Genomic DNA, 13,151 nt, shown 5'->3' on the forward strand with positions numbered 1-13,151 from the left:
ACACTGAACGAACTGTGGGATGGGGAAGAGAGGACTGTACATTGTTATCATATCCTTCCCTTGCAATTAACAATTTCTTTCTAGAGACTCCTAAAGATAAACTCACCATTCAGTTGGCCTGATCAGTGACCTTCAGAAAGCTGACAGGACCAGGGATGGTAACTGGGATATCATGGTTATTCCTCAGTATTCTAGTCTGGAGGAGAAAAGGAGTTGCCAAAGTTCCCAAACCTTTTTTGCTACCCCATGACACTTGTTGGGAAGCAGTTGCATCTGGGTATAGGTGAAGGTAGAATTGGGTTTAGCTGTGAATGGTCCCTTCTCTCACTCAAATAAGCCATTGACAATCATTGTTTTGGGTTCAGATAAGCTGAGGTACTACAGAGCTGCCTGAACCCGTAGAACAACAGCTTGGACCCAAATTCTCTCACCCCTGCGTACCCTTAGAAAGCAAAGGAAGACAATGGTGAGGTTGATCATCCATTACAGTAGGATTTATTTTCTGCCTTAGCTCATCAAATTTTATAACGTGTATTCATCAGGGAATGCAGAAAGAATCTAAAGCCTTGGGAGTTGTTGAAAGAAATGCAAATAAAACAAACTCTAAGCATGCATTACTTTGGGTGCACGACCTCAAAAGCTTCATGCTTTAAGGTAACAGGAAAATGGTGACCAATTTTCAAGAGGTCTCATTTCCCTTTCATACCTGCTTTCTTTGTGGCGAGTTTGTTGGCCACAGTGACGGATATCTTGGAAGTGCTTGTTTCAGGTCTCCGGACAGGGGTAGAAGGTGGGGACTCTCTGCTCAAACTGTTAGCAATCATTCTAGAGGCAGCTGAATCAGGGAAGAAAATAAGAGAGGACACATGCGTATAGCACACACCCATATATAATTAATTTAGTTACAGGAGTAGAAACAACCTTTGATAGGGAGTCAATGCCCATGTAGCTTGTTTCATATAAACTAAATTTAATTTAATGGAAGGAACCAAACATCCTACTTTAAAATCACTCCAAAAATGTCGTAAAGAACAAAGAACTTCTGTTTATCATTGATGCATGGTCTGTTCACAGGCATTCTTCCTGCAGCAGTGTTGGATTAAGATTCACTAGAGACTAAAAAGCACCATTGGCCCTTGCCCCACCTCTGAGGTTTCAATAGCTGGTGGTTAGGTTTAAATGGAAAATTAGTAGTATGTGGAGCACACTGTATTTGAAGGAGCCCCCAGCCAGTCTACAAACTAATTGGCTCACAATGACTTTGTTGGATGTTTGTATTGAAATATCATTATTACAGTTTGAGAGAGATGCTCAAGGCAAATTTTCCTCTTTATGTGTTACACAATCATCCTTACATGACCAAACTGGCTCCATAGTAAACTGCAACATTAGGGTCTCAGGCTAACTGGGAACAGAGCTGGGCCAAGTCATGTGGTTACACAGTAAACCACAGCAGCTTCTCATAGCCACACAAGCTGCAATAACCTGAGCTACTGGTTGCAGATGCACATTTCACACTCAGTTGCGAGGCGTTACAGCAACTCAATAAGGTGAAGACTAAATATGGAGGTAAACTCCTCACTGACCATGTCAATGGAGTGAACAGACATTGTGAGACAGTGACCCAAGCATGAGAAACACAAAGTGAGGAATTTTATACAATACTGGCAATAAAATAATCATTTCTACAGAAAGATTAAAATAAATATTGGGGCTATTCTTTAGTTTCAGAGATGGAGAGAACATTGTAACCTAAAGGAGCCCTCTCAAACTTCATTCAAGTATTATTCTCAGCAAAACCCATTTATAATTCTTCACAACTCTATTATTAAGCATCAACATTAACGAAATTATTATTCACAAGTTCGCGTATTCCAAGAGTTTGAAATTACAATGCGCAAAGAATAGAATATGAACAGTTAAACAAAGCCTTTTTTAAAAAAAACAGAAAATGGTCTACCCGTTGCACTACTAAAGGTCATTTATCTTAATGTTACACAACAGTGACTGCAGTCTAAAAATAACTAATAGACTTGCAATGCAAGAGTATGATGTTTTCTTTTGACCCACTTCAGAAAGTGGAACTTGCATGAGATGGACTCCACAACGGAACATTATTCCAGTTCATTTTAAAAGCTCTTCCAAATTTATGAGGGGAGAGTGTGATTCTGTGATGAAATTCACAGCAGAGCTCTTTCCTGTCCTGATGCCAGGCAATGCTCTTGATAGCTACAGACTGTCTCGCAGTAAAACTGTGGTGTGGTATACATGACACAGGAATCATCTCAGTTTAAAGCTAACACATTAATACAGTAACTGGTTGAAAAAAAACTTAAATAGGCTGCAATAAACTATTCTCTAAGAGCACACAACTAAATAAAATTATAATTTTAAATTTTACCCACTGTTTACAAAACAAAACAATCCACAAATTAGGTTTACTTACGGGAGTTGGCTGTTCTTTTTAAATCAATTTGCACATTTCCATGACTCGTGCTTATAGACTCTGTGGCCAACTTAGCAAGTTCCTAGAAATAGAAGACCCAGTTTAAGGAAGTGTACACTGCTGCACATGATGAGATTTTTAACTGGTTATCATAAAATATCAGGATTGGAGAGAGAGAGAGGAGGGCAAATAAGATCATCAAGAACTGTGATAAAGTTCTCAATAGGACTTCAGGAAAACTTCAGGGAGGGAAATGAAAGGAAGACAAATACATACAGCACTTCTAAAATACATTATTAAGCTCAGAATACTCATCAGACTATAATTTTAAAGCAAATTTCATAAAGCAAAGTGCAATCAATGAAATTTGCATAATACAAAAAATAATACCCAAAGAGTCGCTTGCTTTAGTATTCTGTGAGGGTGAGAGCTGAGGAACATCGAATGATACAACAGTGTAGTACAGGAGGCGACCAAGTAGCTCATCAAGCCAGCTCCTGCACAGATCTATCCAGTTAGTCCACAACCTGGCTCCTTCCCCACAATTTTATTTCAAGTATTTATCCAGCTCCATTTTGAAAGCTACTACTTTTGCATCTGCGTTCATGAATCCAAAGGTAGTGTTATCGAAATCCTAGCCACCAAAACATAAAACAATGTTCCAGCAAGTTGCTTTTAGTTTTATAGAGTTATAGAGATGTACAGCATGGGAACAGACTCTTCGGTCCAACCCGTCCATGCCGACCAGATATCCCAACCCAAACTAGTCCCACCTGCCAGCACCCGGCCCATATCCCTCCAAATCCTTTCTATTCATATACCCATCCACATGCCTCTTAAATGTTGCAATTGTACCAGCCTCCAACACATCTTCTGGCACCTCATTCCATACACGTACCACCCTCTGTGTGAAAATCTTGCCAATCACCTTAAATCTTTGGAAACAGAGCTAATCTCAGGTTGATGACCTTTCACCAGTCCTACTCTCGTAATATATGTTGCCTAACCTGCATCAAACTGTCTGTAGCAATCTGGATGTCTGGTCATCAATTTACCAGGCTTTGGAAGAATCTCTTTAATAACTTCAAGTAAAAACAATAGGAGTAGGAACAGGCCCTATGTCCTCTCCATTATGTGTCACCTTTCAATAAGACCATGACTAAACTGTTGTATAGATTTCCTGCTCGATTCCCATATACCAAGTCCTTTGTGATCTCAAAATTGATCAGTTTCAATTTGAACGTAATTACTGTCTTTGCATCCACAGCATTTGAAGTAGAAAATTCCTAAGGTTCATATTACTTTGACTGAAAGAGACCTCACCTAATTTAAGTCCTAAATAGCCAATTTCTTTTTCTTTATTTATTCATTCATAGGATGAGGGTATCACTGGACAGGCAGCATTTATTGCCAACATTTAGCTGCCCCAGGGGGCAGTTAAGTATCAACCCCATTGCTGTGGGTTTGAAATGACATGTAGGTCAGACTGGGTAAGGATAGCAGTTTCCTTCCCTAAAGGACATTAGTGAATTAGATGGGTTTTTACAACAATCAACAATGGATTCATGGTCATCATTAGACTCTTAATTCCAGATATGTATTGAATTCAAATTCAGCCACCACACAGTCTAGCTCCCTAGATGTTTGTGTTTTGATGAGCGTACCTGCCATTCTTCAAGACTTTCAGAGCATTCTGATCAATCTTTCCATGTATTGCAAAAATCTCATTGCAGAAATGAATCAAGCTCTTCGTTGCACCCTAAGACAAGTACATTATTCCTTAGAAAAGGAGACCAAAAGTGTACAGTGAGCTCCAGCTCCTTATAACCTTCATCACAAGTGCCAAGAAATTCAGTGCTGGTTTTCAGGGTGCAGGATGGCAAACTATACTGTGAAAGTGTTAATTTTGAAATGCACCCAAAGTCTGTGCTTCTTTCTTTGTGTAGCTACCTATGTCAGTTGGTCATTAAAAGAAAGAGGAATGCTTTATGCTGCTGAATACATTACTATGCAAGTTATTTTGGTTTCTCACTTGCAAACCTCTTCAACCTTGATGGCGACCTGTTCTAGGGACCTTGGCTCCGCGTCAAAAATTTCCAAATCTATTTGGGCCTTCTGGACTTCTGCCAACATTTCATAGCACTGTAAATATTTTATAAGAATTCAATGTATGTTCATGAAGGAAGCTGTATGGTCCATATTAGCACTGAATAACTCCAAGTACAAATTGCTGTAACTACTCCTCTAAATGCAGGAGTTACAGCAACACTCTAAATGCAGTGTCAGGTTCTCATCTTTTAGATTAGATTACTAGATTAGATTACTTACAGTGTGGAAACAAGTCCACGCCAGCCCAACAAGTCCACACTGACCCGCCGAAGCACAACCCACCCAAACCCAGTCCCCTACATTTACCCCTTCACCTAACACTATGGCAATTTAGCATGGCTAATTCACCTAACCTGCGCATGTTTGGACTGTGGGAGGAAACTGGAGCACCCGGAGGAAACCCAGACACGGGGAGAATGTGCAAACTCCACACAGACTGTTGCCTTCGGCGGGAATTGAACCCGGGTCTCTGGCGCTGTGAGGCAGCAGTGCTAACCACTGTGCCACCATGCCGCCCACTACCTGACCCAGAGACATTTAAAATGAGTGTATAATTGACATGTAATCTACTTAAAGTGGCCAGTCTCAGAAGTTTCACCTCATTGCACAAGATGATTACTAAAGAAGGATCCCACTTGGGCCACACAACTGATTCTCCATCCGGAAATAATCCACAGTCCTATCGAGTATTTCTGAAATTATTCCAAGATTTTTGTCTCCACAGTCACAGCAGAAATGTATTCCAAGTCTTGATCTCTCTTTGTGGAAAAACCTCTTGACGCCAGACTTAAATTTTCCTACTGTGATTAAATAACCCTCTACAACCTCAACAATTTTCTTTTACTGTTAATTCACCAACCTGCCTGCTTTCAGGAGATTTTACTTTCTAGCTTCCCTTCAGGCTTATATTGACATGGAATGTGTGACACAGTGATAAACACATGAAAAATGTATTCGTGAAATTGGATGGGGGACTGTGGCTACATGGAGAGGTACACTCAGAATAACAAGAGCAAATTTGCCATATAGAGTAGCAAATCTTTGGAATTCTGTAGCTCAAAGGGTTGTGGATTAAATGTGTTCAAGATGGGTGCAGCACAGTAGTTCAGTGGTTATCACTACCGCCTCACAGTGTCAAGGACACGGGATCAATTCCAGCCTTGAGTGACTGCCTGTGCAGAGTTTGCACATTCTCCCCGCGTCTGCATGATTTTCCTCCCGCAGTCCAAAGATGTGCAGGTTAGGTGGATTGGCCATGCTAAATTGCCCTGCAGTGTCCAGGGATGTGCAGGCTAGGTGTATTAGCATAGGAAATACACAGTTAAGGGAGTGCAGGTGGGGGTATGGGATTTCATATGAGTATTTTATATACAATTGACAAAGAAACATTTCCAGTATTGTGGGCAAACAATAGGGCAAGTTGGACTATTTAGAAAGGTCTACTGAAGAACTGGAAGAGACACAATGGGTTGAATGGCCTCCTTCTGTGCTATACTATTCCACAGGGGGGGGAATAAAGTCTTAAGATAAATGTGTTCATATATAAAAAAATGGGGCTGAGGAATACAAATGACAAGAGTTTGGCTCACATAAAGAACATAAACAGAAGAATTAGGGTTGGGATTACTTGTTTTAAACTCCAGGGAATAAAAGCCCATTTTACTCACTCTTTCCTCACAAAATAACCCTCTGAGCAATCTAATAAACTGCTATTGCTCTCATTTTAGGACAAGTATATACTCATTAAGTACAGAGATCAAAACCCTACACAATACTTACTGCTGTGGACACACAAACCCTATAGAATTGCAGCAAGACTTTTTCACTCACTGTATAGTAAGTCAAATTCCTTGTAATACATATCAATTGTTTTCTTCATTATTAACTCTACCCGCATGTTAACGGTGATTTGTTAATACTACCTCATTGTATATCAACATTTACTAGACTCTCAATTTTAATCTCTTTCACCAAAGTGGGTAATCAGACATTCCTCCACATTATACTCCATCTCCCATCTTCTGCCCAATCACGAAACATATCATTGTCTTTGTTTCCTCCTCACAGTTTACTTTCCTCTCTAGCTTGATATTATCAGCCAACTTGTACATATTACACTCAGTTCTCTCATTAATAGAGATTGTAAACAGCTGACATCCAAGCACTCATCCTCACAACATTCTGCCAATTGCACTGTCTCACCTGAAAATGACCCATTTATTTCTACTTTGTGTGTTAACCAATTCTCAATACAAACTAGTAAATTACTCCCTAAGCCTGTTTACATCAATTTGTGGGGAACTGGGAGGTTATCCAGTTTGATCTGAGGAATGAAAAGCAAAATAATTATCAAAAAGGTGAGAGACTAGCAAACGAGTTATTGAAAGATTTAGGTGTCCGTGTACACAAATCACAAAGTTATTGTTTGGTCAGTATACTGTGCAAACATATGCCACTGGAGGATGAATGGTATCTACTGCATTATATTTACACTACAAAAAAAGTTGAAGTAGAATTAAGTTAAATGCTTATTTAAAAAGTACCAATCAGACGAATGGATGATGGAATATGCTTTGTAAAAGGGGTTATTTTTCTTCAGTATCAATTTTGGTTTATGGCTTTCAGTTCCAAGTATCTGACCACCAACGTATAGGGAACAGAAATTTTAAAAAACCCGAAATGGCCCTTCTCATGGACTTGATCCCTTTTCCCACCATAGGATACAATGGTTCCAAGTCTTGGATAAGCCCGGGTGCTTGTGAAAATTTGTTCTTGTATGAATTTTTCCCTTTTTTAAAGAACTTGTTCTTTCATCCTGTATTTCTTACCAATGTTGATAATTGTCATATCTTGTCACGATCTAAGAATACATGGTTTTAATTAAATGCTTTTAGGTTGAGTGCACTTGTTAAATGCTCCAAGAAACTTTTTCACCCTTTATACCCACGGTCTCAGAGTCACAGAGTATTAAGCCATACTGCACAGAAACAGACCGTTCATTCCAACCAGTCCATGTTGAACATAATCCCAAACTAAACTCGTCTCACCTGCCTGCTCCTGGCCCATATCCCTCCAAACCTTTCCTATTCATGTATCCATCCAACTATTTTTTAAACATTGTAACTGTGCCTGCATCCAGCACTGCCTGAGGAAATTCATTCCACACGTGAACCACCCTCTGTTTAAAAAATTTGCTCCTCATGTCTCTTTTAAATCTCTCTCCTCTCTGCTTAAAAACGTGTCTCTTTGTGTTGAAATCCCTTGTCCTAGGGAAAAGACGAATACCATTAGCTCTACCTATACCTCTCATAATTTTATAAACGTCTATCAGGTTAGCTCTCAACCTCCTATACTCCAGTGAAAGAAGTCCCAACCTATCTTAATAACTCAAACCTTCCATACCTGGCAGCATTCTGATAAATCTCTTCTGAACCCTCTCCAGCTTGATAATGTCGTTCCTACAACTGGGCGATCAGAGTTGGACACAGTATTCCGGAAGAGACCTCACCAATGTCAAATAAGAACAAATTGGGTACTGTACAGATCTTATATAAAGATCTAAACCAACTCACCAATATTTGTTCCTCAACGTTGGATTCCCCCACCATCAGGCTAACAGGGCTCTTGGCAGTATCTAGCTCATTTAGCACAGTTCTGTTCTTATCTCTTCCTCTCCTTTCTGTAATTGAGATAAGGATTCCTTTGCCCTCAGCAGCCTCCATATTCAATTCATCCTTCACCATTTCCATCACCCACAGTGTGAAGGCACCACCAAATACATTTCTCCCCTTTCAGCACTCCAAAGGGGCTGTTACCTCTACACATCCTAGTTCACTCTTCAAGCACCCTCAACAGCCCAATCCTCCTCCCACACCACCTTTCCATGCAAGTTCAGAAAATGTAATATCACCCTTTTTAACCTCCTTTCTCATCACTGTTCAAGGTCTCAAACACTCCTTGCAGATGAAAGAGCAATTACTATGTATTTGCTGCTCAAAATATACTCTATTCTACACTAGGAAGACCAAATGCAGACTGTGACATTGCTTTGCAGAACACGTCTATTCAGGTCACAAACACGGCCCAAGCTGTTGGTGGGATGTTATTCTAATTCTTCGTTTCGCTCCAACACTGACCTCTCAGCCCTTTGCCCCCTGCAAGATTCCAATGAACCTTAATGCAAACTGAAGGAACAGAAAGTTATCTTTCAATTAGGCACTTTATAACCTTCAATTTCTAACAAAGAGTTCACTGCTATTAATTGGAAGTTCTGCCCTTTTTTCTTTATATTTGTAGGCTTTGGTTTCACTCTGACCTTTCTCTGATTTTAGCTTACAAATAGCAACTGTTCACCATTCTGCCATTCACATATCCTCTGGACATCATTCATTTTCTTGCATGTTCCATTATCTTTCCCTTGGCTTTATATCACCAAGCTCTTTGTGATTTAATCTCTCCTGTTTTCCAACCTAACACAAAACTAACATTTTGTGCTTTTATCATCATTCTCCCTTTGGATTGCTTAAAACTTATTAAATTTCTACTTCTTCCCACTTCTGACAAAAAGTAATAAACCTGAAACATTAATTCTGTTTCTTTTCATCATTTGCTGCAGTACCTCACATTTAAACAAGATATCCCATCTACCCGGATGCTCCATGTACTAATCCACTGGGACAGGAAATCTCGGTACAAAATGTCCTGTTTCCATTTGCATTACAGACACAATGCCACATAAACAATGGTCTAATGCATTGATTTTACTATCTAGTGGTCACACTGAAAGGATCCTTCTGTATATTAATTTCTTCACTGAACCACATCCATCTCCTCAAATCACAGACTGATACAGCAGCAGTGAAACTTGCCAACTAAGTAATTTGGAAAATATACTCAGCACAAAGCTTTGTACAGATTAATGCTGTGCCAAAGTGAGTCTGTTCAAAAAATATCTTTTTTATTGTCTCTTGCAAGGTGAATGGCAAACAGCAGAACTGAATTTGAAAAATGAACTTTTCCAGGTTGAATTATTGATAGGAACATAAACATGTACTCACTTAATACCCTAACTTTTTTTTTTAATCATTTGTGACTATTTGTAGGGTATAGTCAAAAATATTTAATGGTGTGGCATGCAACGTGATTAAGTCCATCTCAAACTGTTAGTTAAAGGGAAACATTTGGAGATTCAAGTCAAATATTAAAACAGTCATTTTAAACTGTTTATATCACAATTACTGAAACAGGAAACAAAAATATGCTGTTTAGTTAAGGTAATATATTGTCAATCCTCACCTGTTTGTACACCACTTTGGCATGTTTGAGAATGGCAATAATATCTCCAACAACAGAGATACCCAGTTCATTCATGATATCTTTGGTGAGGTCCATGAGCATATTCTTCTGTATCCTGTGCAAACAAATTTTTTTTTACATGAAATACAAACATACTAATTAGAAGTCGTAGGTCATTCTAGTCCACATCCAATAATCATAGCTGATCTGACCGTAACGACAAATCTATGTCCCCTGATTAGCACAAATCCATCTGTCTACTGTGCAATAAAAGGAATCTGCTTGCACTACCTTTTCAGGGAGAGAGCCCCAAAGACTTGTGAATTGACGAGAGAAAGGATTTTGCTTCATCTCTATTTTAAATAGTCTGTTTTGAATGTAAATTTGCTCGCTGAGCTTGAAGGTTCATTTCTAGACATTTCGTCACCCTACTCAGGTGAAGCACTGCTGAAAATTCCTGCTTTCTATTTAAATGTTTGGGTTTCTTTGGGTTGGTGACTTCATCTGATGAAGCAGCAACACTTTGAAAGCTTGTGATTTCAAATAAACCTGTTGGACTATAACTTGGTGTTGTGCGACTTCTGACTTTTTTTAAAAAGCTGCACAAATATAGGTCTAGCTTTCCTCATAAGACAACCCCATCAATCCAGGTGTTAGTCTTGGAAAGCCTCCTTGAACTGCCTCCAATGACTTGACATATTTCTTTAAATACGATGACCAATACTGTACTCAGTACTCCAGATGCAGTATACCTTGCATGTCACTGTGGTACTCTCAGGAGCTGGGTGAGACAGTGGGCTAAACACTGGCTTTTCTTCTTTGGGAGGATGTTCAAGCTCAGCTTGACCGCTGAAATTACAGCCTTGTTTCCATGTGGGCTGTAAAGGTCCTCGTGGAGATAAGTTGGGCATTGGGCATTTTCAATGCAGTTCGCTAGTGCTTATTGGTCTTTCAAACCATAATCCCAAAATCCATCACAAATTGTTGTAGAAGCTAAAACATAGACTCATGACAAGGGGACAACCATTTAGGACTGATTTGAGGATAAATTTCTCAGTCAGAGGATGGTGGATTTTTGTAAAGGGCTGTTGATGTGGAAGATAGGGATCAATAGCATTTTTTGAACAATAAAGAAAACAATGAACAATAAGAGAGTTGAGATAGAACATCAGCACTGTTGTTTGGGGAAGAGTGAACAGGCTCAAGGACAGTTATAAAACTATAATGGGTTAATTACCATTAAAAAGAACTACCATTAATTCAATGAGCAAAAATGTTGTAAATGTGTTGTGAATTCAGCAAGCTCTTTTTGACTAGCTGCTTGAGACTTTAGGTGGAAGAACTGCTTTACTGGTTTGGGCAGGCAGCCTTCAAAAGACCCCTGCTTTTGTCTCCACTGGTATCAAATACTTGGATTGCAAAATATGGGATGTCTGATGAGTTGAAGCAGCTTTTCATATCATTTTCCAATGAACACAGGAGACTAAAACTATTTCAGATCAAATGAAAAGCTATTTGGTGCATTTAAAGATGGATTGAGACATGCAACTCTATTCTAGTCAGAGACAGAAATTCCTTTTTTGTACAACATTTTTGCTAATTAATGAGTTCAATGCCTTCATCACTGAACAAGACAGTTCTTTATATCATAAGATGCCCCCAGTAATTTAATCAATGAAGCCATCTGCTACTTAACTCTCAGGCACCATTAAAATTCTACAAGGGAGTGAGACGAGAACAGGAAAAATATTTTGCATAGTGGATGTTGCTGCAAGGAATGTTTTGTCGCAGGGGAGAGCCAAGGGATAGATTACTGCATATTTTAAGGGAAATTGCGTAAACTATTTGAAGCAATGGAAGATTCAGTGTTAGAGAGATCAGTGAGATTGGTTTTGAATTGCTCAAGGAAACAACCCATATAGATACAACAAAATGGCCTCCTTCCATGCTTGAGATGGCAGCTCAATTGAGATGTCATTGCAAAACTTAGAGTGAGAAATCAAAAGTGTTGCATTGGCATAGAGAGGAGTATTTGGAGTTGTTTTTGAGAAACGTTGTTGGATGAGAACAAAGGGAGATTTTCTACCTATGCTCTACCCTATTTAGGAAGTGCTGGTTGCTGACTGAGATAGGGAAATATGGTACAATCATCTTGGACAGAGCACAGCATAAATGATGTCAAGACTCTGAGACATGATTACTCAAACTAAAGCTGTATTCATAGTAACATAACAATATAGGACTTAGGAACAGAAGTAGGCTACTTGATTCTTCAGGTTTGTTCTGTAATTCAATAAGATTATAACAGCACTGATTGTGGTTTTAACTCCACTTTGCTGTCTGACTCTAACAACCCTCAACTCCCTTGTCTATCAAAGATCTATCCACTTCAGCTTGAATGAATTTAATGACTGTAGACTCCACATGGGAAAGGAATTCCACAGACTAACAAACCCCGAGCCAAAAACTTCAAGATGTTTACTCTTAAGCTCTGATGCCTTCATCTAGTCTCCACTTCCTCCATGAAATTTAGGAGGTTAAGTGCGATTTAACCAATTTTCAAGAGGGAAAGAAAGCTTCTGCTGTTTGGCAAGTCTAAGATGATTGGTTGGACTTAAAAATTGGCTTAAAATTTCAGAAGGGACGTTAGGAAACACTTCTACACACAAAGGGTGGCAGACGTTTGGAACTCTCTTCTGCAATCTGCAATTAATGTTAGCTTTAAAATTAGGAATAAACCTGTGATGATTGGATTGTTATTAACCAAAGGAATTAAGAGATATGGGGCAGAGGGAATACAGAGTTAAGCTGCAATTCAGCCATGATCTCATTGACACCCAACCAGACTCGAGGGGCTAAATGGACATTTCCTGCTCCTATTATTGCTATTTATTGAATAGCCTTCAGTCCACCGTAATAACTACATCCCAAGATCAGGTTCACTATAATGGGAAATAGAACTTAGACCCTTCTTGCCATTATGAATCAGCAATTAATGTGTCAGGGTCTCATGCTACAAACTGTAAGATTCCAAACTGACTGGATCCCTGGATCATTGTATACAAGAGGGAGTCATGAAGATGGGGAGGGGAACCAATGATGCAAGCAGCTTTCATTGTGTCATTATTTGATACAATGAAGAAACGGTGGAATTTCACAGCAAGATTTGCAGCACCTAATCTTGGCTTTCCTGTATCTAATTATACTGAGCAATGGTAACCTGATTCTCTTGAGTGGGAACACAAGTGACAGTGCAGAGTAGCTCAATGAGGTTTTGTGCTGCAGAAAGGTCAAAAACAGA

At 39.2% G+C, this 13,151-nt stretch overlaps 1 protein-coding gene across 5 annotated transcripts in view; it reads right to left on the minus strand.

The window, feature by feature from the left end:
* c29h19orf47 (chromosome 29 C19orf47 homolog) overlaps positions 1–13,151 on the minus strand; it is a 41,168-nt gene that overhangs the window by 8,190 nt on the left and 19,827 nt on the right. For 3 of the 5 annotated variants that reach the window (XM_072549497.1, XM_072549496.1, XM_072549495.1), the window contains exons 3-5: positions 9,851–9,965; positions 2,447–2,528; positions 707–835 (exon numbers count right to left, since the gene is read on the minus strand). In XM_072549497.1, coding sequence (XP_072405598.1) covers positions 707–835; positions 2,447–2,528; positions 9,851–9,952 — 313 coding nt within the window. In that variant the 5' untranslated portion in view covers positions 9,953–9,965. The remainder of the gene's footprint in view (positions 1–706; positions 836–2,446; positions 2,529–9,850; positions 9,966–13,151) is intronic. The other 2 variants (XM_072549499.1, XM_072549498.1) reach the window with 1 other exon arrangement.

This window comes from Chiloscyllium punctatum, chromosome 29, assembly GCF_047496795.1.
Source record: "Chiloscyllium punctatum isolate Juve2018m chromosome 29, sChiPun1.3, whole genome shotgun sequence".
NCBI classification, from domain to species: Eukaryota; Metazoa; Chordata; class Chondrichthyes; order Orectolobiformes; family Hemiscylliidae; genus Chiloscyllium; species Chiloscyllium punctatum.